Genomic DNA, 13,121 nt, shown 5'->3' on the forward strand with positions numbered 1-13,121 from the left:
GTATTATACAATATATTAAGTCAAATGTAGGAGTACAACGTCTCTAAATACAACAACATATGTACATACAACAACATCAAGTATCTATATGAAATTTCACTTCGGGCAAAATCGTTGTCGATTTAAAGCACGTTACATCAAAAATCAAGTCATCCATGAACACTCACAAAGGAATAGTTGCCATTGTTAAATAATAAGTATCAACGGTACAGAAATATGGAAGCATATTTTTATTAATAACATACACAAAAGAGAGATTATCTGTCGGTGGTTTTTAGAGCAGCTGTCTCTATAGAGAACCGTGGCCGATACATTGTTGCACTGCAATATCAATCACAAATATAAGTTTAGAATATTTAAGAATACTCTTATACATATGTTATAAAATATGAAGATCAATTTAGTACCTCCTTACTTTGAAATGCTTAGAAATAGCACCAATTCCCATCGAGTTATGAAATAAGATATACAAGGAATACGCATAGAAGTCCTTAGTATTCAGTTGTATTATCTAATTTAGACAAAACTATTCAGATACTTTCTGGACTTGTATCCAGGGTAAATTCATTAAAAGAACCACCAATTATATCCAATAAAAGTAATCTTGAACTCACAAACTCGTTTTAGAATTTATAACAACACTTAATAAGCCGCAACTAGGGAAGTTTATATTTTTTTTAGTTGCATACCATCATACTTACAATTGTCAATGAGCACCATACAGACATTAATAATTCTCTTGAATAATTTATTTGAAAATGTTCATCGTTATTTTACAATTCCGCAAAGGTGTTATAATTGTAACATTATAACGGAAATAAAATGGCGCTAATCAATCGTACATCAGCATAGATCGGATTATTTATTCGTATTGTAGCATTGCAACTTTGTAATCGTAGCAACGTTGGTAATTTGTTGTAGTAATAATTAATTGCGAGTGAAAAAAATCGCCATGTGTCGGCAGTCAACAAGAAAAATATTACGAATACACGCCAGTGAAATCGGTTACGTTGCAATGTAAATTGTATACGATGGTAATAAAGAATAAATTGATGTCGTTAATTGACAAATTAATCTTAGCAGTCGGTTGTGACACGTGGTTTAGCTTGACGGGGTAATGGTGTGTTATTACTTGTCGTCAGTTCGATAACAAACGAAGTCGGTTACGGAAGAAAGTAACGTGTAATTTCGTATCGACGATCCAACAAAATTCAATATGATGACGCCCCGAGGGATGTCATGACGATCATCGATTATTCGGTAACTATTTTATATGGATTGCAGCTGTTCTATCAATCAACAGGTTCATATATTCTATCAGAGAAAATGGATATTATTAAAAGATAAAATAACAGGTACAAGTAAATAATACTTTATTTTTACTATACTTTTTTACTTACTTTTACTACTTTATATATAAATACATACATAAGTATATAAGCTATACCCATACATTTCTTAAATGTATATTTACAGTAGATATTTTCTATACTAAATAGTAACATTTAGCTAGGTAGTATAAGGTTAATAAATATATATCTACTAACACCAAGCTAATAATTTAGAATTCTGTAAATTTATGTAAAACTATAGACAACGTGCTTTTAAAAAATAATTATATACTGCGTAGAAAAAAACTATTCAAGGCATTACACGTTAATTAATTATTCATCTGTGTATAGACACCAAAAAGAACAATTTTTAATTTGCTGACCTTTATGTAAACAATAGACGCACCGGAATCAGCTACATCCATTAATTACATTACATTGTAAAGATAAAGTACTGTTACTATTTTAAGGGCTACATGATTAAAAATGTGAAATATGTTGGCAGACATGTTCTTAATTAAAAGACAAACTGCCTCATAGTATCGCTAAAAAGATAATGAATCGATTGTGTTGATGACACTGCATATGTTGATAGCTATCTACTGTAATTTCATATTGAAATTTAAATAATCTGACCCTCTGACTGAATTAATTTAAAACTCTCTGAATATTGTTTGTTTCATTTAAATAACGAAAACCTTATTCAAAAATTATGAACATAAGACCAACAAATTTAGATAAGTAAGAAATATTTTTAAAGTAACTAAAACGACAATTATGCTAGTGGCCGTTGAGTATTTTATATGAAAACCACGAATATCAAGTCATCATGCCTTAGGGCTAAGGTATCACGCCTTCGTAACTAGTAATTTCACTGGCATATACCTTTAACTGCATTATAATTACATATATTTGTCTACATTAATATCTGATACTATGACCATTTCAGTACAAAATTTGAAGTCGATGGTATGACATAGGTAATATTGGGGGAACAATAAATTCGTACCACAATACACTACATAATTGAATTATCAATTAGTTAATACTTGCAAAACATTAGCTTAAGTGAAAATCAATAATCGCTTATCGGTTGGCAATAAGCGATTGTCATGCGACGAGCATTGATGACGTCTGCAGGTGAACGGAGTTTTACATAATTGGATACAAGTACTAGGGTTCCTTTGATATAAATATTGAAATTTAAAAACCTCAGACTATTCCTGTAAATGATTCATTTTTTTATACCTATATATAATGTAAGAATATCACAGGACATTTCACATTTCTAAGCTCGCTATATTGTTCTGGATACGAGGCAACAGATACAAATGCATAAATACACTTTTTTTATAATTTTGTATATATTATATATAAAAAATACCCAAGCCAATTTAAGCAACCATACCCATGAATACGTATTGTGTCGTGTGGGAAATCGAACCCACCATAATCGGAAGTAAGGGGTTGTGTTAAACCGCTCGACCACTGAGGCCATATAGATATCCAAAACAAATAGCTGAGTTTAGACTTGAAGTGAAGCCTTACTTACTCTAATTTCTTCCAAAAGTTTTGAATGTAATATATATATTTATATCTCGTTGTATAAATATATGCAATACACATATAGTTATATGACCACCGTGACATATACTGTACTCGTACACCAGTAAAAAGAAGACGTAGGTACCTGTTAAAATAAAGTTGACTAACCTTCATAGAGAACATAACTTCTATATAAATGACTCTTTCAGCGCAACATATGTTGTACTGAAAATAAATTTGAATGTAGTGGTAATATGCATTTTTAATAAAAGTTTTAAAGAGTTTTTACACTATAATACACTAGTCAATATTTTAAGGAGAGTGTTTATTTTAATTAATAAAATTACCAAATCAATTATGACGGCACACACAAGTTCAAATTCATATTAGTCTGACTATTTTAAGCGTATATTTAAAAAATAAATAGTATTTATATCAATTTTGTATCTCTAAAACAAATAACAGCTCTTCTTAGCTAAAGACTAGATGGCGCTGTGTGGATTGCCAGGTTATTAATATTATCAATAAAATATGTACGGAACTAGACTTGAATTCAAAATACGTTTCAAGTTCTGCAGATCCCCAACGAATGAAACTATGCTCCTTCAATTAAAAACAGGTGAACTAAAAGTGTATTTGTAACAGAGTTAACAGTTAATTTATTACGTTGATTGATATTGTATAAAGGTCGTCAATAAATATAAGTGTAATGTCATTTTAGAATTGTTGATTCCATAATTAACACTTACATCATAATTACTTCAATTACATTATGGGCTATTAAATCCATCGACGAACTTGACACAAAAAGAACGATATTATACATTTCATTCATACACATTACATAATATTTATGTACTATATATATGTACATGTGTCCTTTATTTGTGTATATTTTATTATAATCAGTTTAAATTATTATAATCATTATAATAAAATACATCTCATTTTACTCATTTTTACCTATTTGTCGCTGGAAGAAAATAGCATCTATGATACAGGCTCGGCCTAGTATAGATGCTACTGGTAAATTCGATGTACCATATAATGCGTATTTAACAAAAATATAATAGTTTATAAGAAGAATAACTAACTGTAACTACTTAAATTGGTGTCAATAAAAATATATTATATTAAATTTAAAACATTATTTAATTTGTTGAATCTTTAATTAATGGACATTTCAACATTATATTGTTAGATGCACTAGTGGTACCCACTCATTACCAGCCATGCCACAGTTAGGTTGACAGGTAGAGATCTCTTTTAGAGATAAGTACACCTTTGCTCACTTTGTATATAATGAAGTTTACTACTGTATTTCAAATTGCAATAAAGAATATATATTATTATAGTATAATACACAATCCTTTATTTATTGACGTCGTAAAGATACGTAGTCATATATGTATGTGTGTATATAGTATGCTTATTTATGTGGATACATTACAGCTGACAGCAGCACTATTACTGATTTCACGCCAGGATATAGGTCAGGATAGCCACTCTACATCAGGTACGGTGATAAGTTTTTTGCCAATGATATAAAAAGACCGCATAAGGGAGAGGCAGACTACAGACTACCAAAAATATCTATCATCTTACTTCACCCATTTGTAAAACTCATCTCCTGCTTTCATGCCGGATTCCATGATTCTGAATCTGTTGGCTTATGAGAATGAGTAGGAATAAAAATTGCAATAAAATTATAGACGCATTTATGTTATGTTAATTTATATTTTTAGCTGCTTAATTAAATTGCTTTTGCCTCAAACTTTAGTAATATTATAATAAATAAATATATAACCTTAGATAATTAACACAACGCCATCTAGTCCTACAGTAAACAGAACTTGTGTTGATGGTACTGCATACATAATATACATAGAAAACACCCAGACCGTTACAAACAATCATACCCATTTATACAAATATTTGCACTGTGCGAGGAATCCAACCTGCGACCATCGGAAGTAAAGCAGTGTGCAAAACTACCAGACCACCGAGGCTGTAATAATAGTAAGCTGAGTAGGTAAATACTTGAAATTGGAAGTTGTTAACATGCGTATTATAAATTATAATTTTGTATGAGAATCAATAAATAGTGGTGGTATTCTATAAAATTAGCAACAATCAAAATACAGTTGGTTAGAATTCGCAATAATGTATTTTAATCCGTTACGCATCGCCACTGTGTTTAATTTGTTGCCACCGCGATTTGTATTGCGTTTCCTTATAAGTCGCAATGCGAGTAATTTGTTTCACTAAGTATAACTACTACATACGTCGTTGATGTTCCACCATTTCAATTATAAACGCAATGCCAATAAGAAAGAGCTATGAATGCAGTTCTGTGTTCTTACGTATGTAAAGTAAGAAAAAAATCACTTTGAAATCACTGTGCCATAGGTTTTTGCGACACGATAAATGTGTAATAGCCACATTTTATGTAAAAAGCCACCTGAGATAATGACGTTAGTTGTTGAGCTTTTACTGATAATTACGTGATTATGGAAGTAAAAACGAATAAGTACTTGTTTATTAAACATGATGTAGGAAACATAACGTTCTGAATTATGTAACGGTGATAATAATAAACAGTTTGTAAAGTGGAAACATTTCATTATATATCACTGACCTATACGAATAGATAAAGACTAAAACAATACTGATGAAAATACAACCGCTAACTAACATAGTTGTAAATTAAAATAATATATTTCATAACAGCAATTTGCTTACTTAAACAGAAAAGTAACTAAAAATATTTGTGGCCATAATAACAGTATAAAGTGAACGCTTTGTTACAGTCATAATTACACATTACAATCATGTTAACAACATAAGAACAAAGGCGAGAATAGAACACAGATTTGCAAATTGACTGATCCATCACATCCCTCGCCCTTAACATAAACAGGCAAATCCTTACTTAATTTCAGTCGCAGAATTCAATCAGAATGTAAAGGTTTATACCCCAGCGAGTAATGTTATAATGCCTTGCATTATCCCCCCGTTATAACATCCGAGCAGCGACAGTACCACGGAACCTTTAATTATTATCAACACATCATTTTCATACCAGTTCACGAAATTTAGGGTTGTCTCTAACTCATAAAACGGCCATATATTTTTTTACATTAATTGTAAATGTTACTTATAGCTTGTGCATTCATGGAAAATAATGAATTTAAAAAAAACTATTGTAATAATAATGTATATTTATCTTTAATTATTACATACTTATCTGAAACAGTTTTCGATTATTCTAATCGCATCAATTAAATTAATACCACATCAAAAAGCATTTATAAAACCTTAACATTTTAATTATAGCCTTTTACGCCTAAAATAAGGTTGATGACACATTTGAAACAAAAAATGAATTACTTTCTGTCAAAGATCATACAGCAAACGTAAGGCTCAACACGAAATGAACAATGATTTTGATTTACCTTCTAAAGATAAACATCGGTAACCCTTTCAACGAGCACGTGGGCCGACATCCCTTTCACGCATTTCATATTCCTATTTCCATTCCGTTCAACCTTCGTAGGAGGATTATATTCTGCCTCCGATGTTTTCGTATCCTATTATTTCACGGGGTGAAAATGGGCCACCCGCCTCCTTGTTCACTCAAACAGAGGAACCTCTGTCACGTATGTGTGACGTATATAGATTAGATTTGTGTGAGATTACCTTCCAGAACTGCGATGTTTGTGTGTGCGTTTGTTTCATCAACTGTAAACCACTGTCAACGACTCGTCAAAATAATATTGGCTTAACTCTGAAGCCCGTATAGACACGGAGCGTAGCAACTTGATACGTGCACGAATTTAATTAAAATGGCTTTAAAATTGGCGATGATAAATAATATGTGACGTTATTATATATTTTAATAGAGGTGCTTATTCATTAAAGACATATAGAAGATATACTTAATAAGTAAATAATGTCTACTTCTAATAATGGATACTTAATTTATCTAATTTATTAAATATACTTCCATCATAAAATTTCTTGTTAGTGTAGACCTGCCATTAAGAAGATTTCTTTTATCAAAAATATATAATATGTCCAAATTTGAACAAGTACCAAATCGGTTAAGCCATGGTTAAAGATTGATCGTAAGTTTCAAATCTCAAAACGATCCCCTTACGAGACTCATCCATCTTCCGTCTAATTGTAAAATAATTAAAACCAACTGAGCATAGACGTGTTTCTAATACAATAATAAGTAATGCTCACTCAAGGAAGACAGGTAATGACAAGAGCTTTAAAAGGTTATGAATATCAATTTTAAGGACAATAATTATATAAGATGAGACTTTATTTATTATTTTGTTTTTAAAAATAAGTTCATACAATAACAAAACAAAGCGACAATTTTTCTGTCACAAGCGTTTCGAATTGCAAATTTAGGGGAAAAAAGCAACACTACACTCAAAGTCAAATGCGGCAGTACGCGATAAGCAAGTGCCGCTTATGCAAGATCACGAATGTAATTGCTCCCTTGTCTGGCACGACACTTTAGGCCAGAATGAGACGAGTATGCAAAACACAGTGGAGTAAAAGAGATGAGGGATATCTAAATCAACAAAGCCGTAAGCGACAAAAATGATTGATTGCTAGCCGTCTTGCGCTGAGCTCTATTTAATCACTTTATTCCCTTTTCTCCGTTTGTGTTGAGATAATTTTGTATTTGTGTAATTTGTATATGAAATGAGCAGGCATACCTCCCGAGACGGGATTCATATCCGGGGTCTATCCGGAGCTTACAGAGTACAATTTTGATGTTATCGCGTGTCATGATATTGCTTATTTTAATTTACATCATATTAATCCCCGTAAACGTTTCTTTAATAAACAATGACGTCATTTGTGGTATGAGATTTGTTTTAAAAGACATTTCTGATTAATGTTTAGTACAAATTTAAAAGCGAGCTTAGTGGGACCGATGTGGACTTTGTATAGTAGTCTACTTACTCATTCCTGTGCTATAAACATACATATTTTACATATTTTTGGCTGCAAATATCGAAAATGTGTTTCGATTGAAATCAGTGACGGTAAGTGAGTGTAACATTGATTTCCTAAAATATGGAGCTATGAGAGGTACCATGGTAAATCTGAACGATGTCTGAGGTGCTGATAACAAGTCTTGATTTTCATTAAGTGGATTCTCAGCTTGTATGCTTTCAATAACATAAAAATTATTTATCATCCCAAGTCATAAAAATGATTAAACATAAGTACAGTGCAATTTTTCTAATCATTTATTAAACAACTCACCGCTCATATGTCCATTTTCATACGGCGAGTAGTCCCCATTCTCGAGTCGGTGCTTCTTGAAAGGGTGTCCGGGGAACTGCGTAGCGGCTAGTGAGAGGCCCACCCCGGACGCGCGCTTCGGTGGTCGGCCCGGTCTGGAGCTGTGGACATAGTAGCACGTTACTGCCGTTTAAGACGATACACTTACCTTATAAACGGCTAACACATCCTATAGCACGCCAGTTTTAAAAAGTCCGTTTTGACAATAGAAATAAATTATAAATTCATACTATGAATATAATATAATAATACTATGAATGAAGTTCAACACAATTGTACAACAATTTAATATCTGTCAAAACGAACTTTTTAACCCGACCATTAGTATAAATAGGTCTTGAAAATAGATTTCATAAAACGCATGTTCATATTGACAAAACGTAAAAAACAAAAGTCTAAGAGTCAGTAATTATGTCATGCGGCTAATCATAGTAAACTACATGGGCGTTCCGTCTACAATGATTGGATATTTATTTTCAATTTATTTGGCTACTATAATTATTACCTTAAAAATTCTGAATGTAATTTCGTGTAGAGATGAACTGTATCGTAGATTAAAAATCGGATATTAATTAATTATTGTATCTTAACTCACACTGATTACTCGGACAAGAAGAAACAGGCAATATGAAAATATATACTGTAATGTATGTAAAATATCCATTAATGAGAAGTGTTTAACGAGAAGTTATTATTGTTATAAACTAGAAAAAGTATTAAAGTTCATCTCCTAAGGAAAACTATATTACTTAGAAATTAATTAATTAATATAAGAAATTACTGAATAAAAAAGCTCTTTAAGTGTGTAGATAAATGTAAAATATTCTGAATGAATGAATTAATGACAATTGAAAGAGTCAATAAAGGAAAATCAATACAATTATTTTATACGGATTTCATTGTATCCATGACGTGAATGAACGAAAAAAGTATTGAAATATTGAAATAGTATTAAAGAGATTCCATAGATAAGTTTGAAGGCATAAATTTATTAACTACAAACTAACAAATCAGAGCATTTACTAAATTATAATATATGTAGGCAACGTTAAATACTTCTGCTATCTCTAACCATTTAATTCTGATTGTCATAAGCACTTTAAAAAAGGAAATATATCAGCTACTGTTTAATTTTTTATATTCATAAATAGCGAAAAATTATATAAAAACAACATTTAATATCAAAAAGTTTCAAACGCATGTATAATTAATAATTTAAAATATATTAAAAAAGAATTACGGCATCTACAAAGTTATATTGGTGACAGTCAGCATTTAAACTGTCATAGCTGTGACATATACACAGACAGCGTAATGCGGCAAAATGATAACAGTTTTATTTTGCCCATTGGCAACAGACCGCAAAACGGTGTAAGCAGGTGCTCAAGCAACTTATTAGGCTTTTTATAGGTAAGCTGCGCAAGCAAGATATGGCAAGTACAATAAGTTATTAATAAATAAAAATAAAAGATAACTGTGTCTTAAGGCCAGCAACTGATGTGAACTAGCTACTGTGACCAATTATGATGAACAGGGGATCTAAATTTCTACTTTAATCATTCATAATAGGATTATGTAAATTTACTTGTTATATTTATAGATGTTAATTTTCCATGTAATCAAAAATAAATAACTGCTATATGCTTAAATAAAAGTTGCTAAAGATTTCAAATATCATGAACTTAATTCCATGACATAATTATAACTATAACTAACATTAACGTGACGTATTTGATAGAAGTATCCATCATAAGTATCTCAGATAGAAGATTCATTTTCAACAAAACTAGTCAAGCAAATCAGAACGCACGGAACGAAAACTATAAATAATGTAAAAAAAAATACTGTCAAATAAAATCTGGCAAACAGCATTTTAGATCAGTTGCTCTTGTTTTCTGTCATTAATAATTAAAATCAATTAGCCAAGCAAAATGTTCCAAATAGCATTTTCTATGTAACACTTATCAAATAAATCAAGTTCTCGCGTGAGGGTTGCCGCAGATTTATTTTTATTTATTTCACTCCCCCAAGATTTAATACCGAAGACGTCGGCCGCAGTTTCCACAATTTCACGCTTATTGTTTTCCCATCCGTGATTTATGTTCCCGTAATAGACAACAGTATATTCTTGGACGCAATAAAGTTTGTCACCTAAATCTTTGCGGTTAAGCCTATGTCGTGTTACTGCACCTAAAACTTTAGGGCATTATTGTATTACACCGCGTATCATAAAATTATAAACATAGTAATTAAAGTATACTAACTGTATATAGAGATTGAATAGAAGATATACTAACCCTATAGGATTGCCAACTGTATATTTATTTGGAGTCAAGTAAATCAAATACATATATAACACTAGTAGACAACTGATAAAGATACCTTCCTAATAGTAACCCCGATTGAATACTCTTTTTGTAAATTAAAAACAACTACGGAATCGAAACTGCCTATGAGAAGGTAAGAGTGTGCTAAATAAATTAATGGATTGACTTAATTAAACTATGTTACTCAAAGATTTACTACTAAAAGAAAAGGAAAACTGATGACGATATTCCGATTTAAGGAATACTTACTAGCTGACTGTGATTCATCTAAGTCGATAATACTTTGTCAGAATAAAATAAAACTAACTGCGCATCTTAGCGCAATACCACTATCAGAGCTTCTAATTGGCGTCTCTGAGTAAGATCAATTACATTGGTACCATAATCCGCACTACATTGGTAGGTACGAGTGCGTCAGGCTTCCACAAGTTTGGCAATTATCGGGGGAGCGATGCTGTTATCATAGTATCGGCTTACGCAGAAACTGACTCTCGCCTATTTATTTTTATGTCAGCAACCGTCATTATGAGACACTCCATTAGCTTGGATTGCGGTGAGTCCCGTTTTCGGTTACGCTTTTGGGGTGCGATTGTTATGTTCTTACTATTTTTTTCTCGGTTGTGACGTTATGATAAAAGGGTTTGGAGAGGTTCATTGCGTATTTCCTAAAATATGTTTGCTCGTGACCTAGAAATTAGATATTGATCCAGTAATCTTAATTACAATCAAGTACAACTTGTTCAACACCTAAATTAAGTGTTAATCTGGATAAAATGTATATAAGTAGTACGAATGGGGAATAAATCATATCAAGTGTAAAAAGGATTAGGTATCAATTATGGAAAACACATTACGTATGCTTGCACACAGATACATAACAATTTATTTTATTTTAATATAATTATAGCTTTTATCTAATTTAGATGGAACTTCGTACAAATATATTACTTACTGATGGATTGGATGAAGTAATTAGGCAGTTAATTATGTCACATTAACTTAAAAAAATGATTTTACTACATTTTACCAAACTCTATTCTTAGTATGCAAGTCCTCGGACCCTATAGACATTGCCTCTCTAATTTCCAATTAAGAGCCTTGTAAGATATGAGGACACAAAAAGTAAATAATAAATTCATCGACTATAGGTATTGTAACTAATTGTTAGCGTCACTAAACTTGAAATAGCTACAAAAATCATATTTTATTTTTGGTACGCGCGAGTACAGGCGGTGTAAAAAAAAAGTTAAACAAAACCGCGCCCGCGACGAAATCGAATATTGAAAGTGTCGAGAGACATAGATAAGGAGCGCACGTGCCGCTCCCTTGCCGCCACTTAGGCCATACCCGTAATCTGAATACCGCAAAGCTCACCGCGATAAACTGCCATTAAAAAGCATTCGATTTATTACTGAACGATTTCCGAACGATTTATGCCAGTTGTTCGAGTATTGAAGAGTATTAAAGCAACAGAAGGGCGATATCTTCGAATGACATATATAAGTGACTTCAGAATCTCCGCTATAAAGATACTTTTACTTTTAGCTTTAAATTGGCAACGTGGTGTCAAGTTTGTATAATAAATGTTTGGATGCAGATTAGCTAAAAGTTTGCCGTACCTAATAAGATTTCACTGCAGGAAATAGGGTCCTTATTTTAGCTTATGGCATGAAGATTTACGAAAGTAAATACACTAAACTGTCCTTAATATGGATTGCGTAATTAATAAATGTGTCCTAATAATTATTGTTAGTTTTTCACATACAAGAAAATGAAAAATATCATGTTGGATATTTCAAACATTTATACATCAAAGAACATTCCTTTCTGTGCCGCGCAATCTTTCGACGGACCAACCCTAGTGAAACTAACACCGCGGATAGTTTTGCTTTTTGTTATATTTGCGTGGCAATATTCATCACTCACCGCCCGAGTCACTGATCAAATACCATCCACAAAGGAGTCCCCAGATATTTCTGACAGATATACCCCTGATAGATAGTTTGACAAACACACAAAGTTAATCCTGATCGAAACCTACATGTAGGTATATATACCCAGTAGTAGATATTGAATTTTTGAAAACGTATATAAATCTTATATGTAGTATTAGAAATTATTTATTTATATACAGCATTTTTGCCGCACGGCTTTTTTACAAGTCATTCTTTACATACATTTATTTCCTATCATTTATTTATGAAAGCTATCTCAGGCAAGTCGGTCTGTCAAGAAATACACCTGAAAACTTACCTTTTAGCTAATTGAAATGGTAAAAAGCGAATGGCCCATCTAATGGTAAGTGATAACCATCATGGGCATCACGTGATCACGTGATGTATTTGTCATTATCATTGTAATTAAAATAATATTTTTTTACTTATTAGGTAGGTACATATCTAAAATGTTTAAAAAAAATAATATTGAGAACCTTGGGCATAATCAACTAACGACGTGCACTTTTATCTTATAAGTAAGTTTAGAGAGTAATAGACTTTTCTCAGTAAATGTCTTAACAATAGATGTCTTCACTAAAGTCATTTTATATAATAGCATTACTTAACATTATTGATCGTTTTTATGATTA

At 31.6% G+C, this 13,121-nt stretch overlaps 1 protein-coding gene across 15 annotated transcripts in view; it reads right to left on the reverse strand.

The window, feature by feature from the left end:
* Window positions 1–13,121, reverse strand: part of LOC131841918 (dachshund homolog 1) — a 169,676-nt gene that overhangs the window by 95,518 nt on the left and 61,037 nt on the right. For 10 of the 15 annotated variants that reach the window (XM_059190311.1, XM_059190307.1, XM_059190303.1 and 7 more), the window contains one exon: window positions 8,169–8,308. In XM_059190311.1, the coding sequence (XP_059046294.1) occupies window positions 8,169–8,308 (140 nt within the window). The remainder of the gene's footprint in view (window positions 1–8,168; window positions 8,309–13,121) is intronic. The other 5 variants (XM_059190308.1, XM_059190304.1, XM_059190302.1 and 2 more) reach the window with 1 other exon arrangement.

This window comes from Achroia grisella, unplaced genomic scaffold, assembly GCF_030625045.1.
Source record: "Achroia grisella isolate CSIRO2021 unplaced genomic scaffold, CSIRO_AGI_Agris_v1 utg204, whole genome shotgun sequence".
Lineage (NCBI taxonomy): Eukaryota > Metazoa > Arthropoda > Insecta > Lepidoptera > Pyralidae > Achroia > Achroia grisella.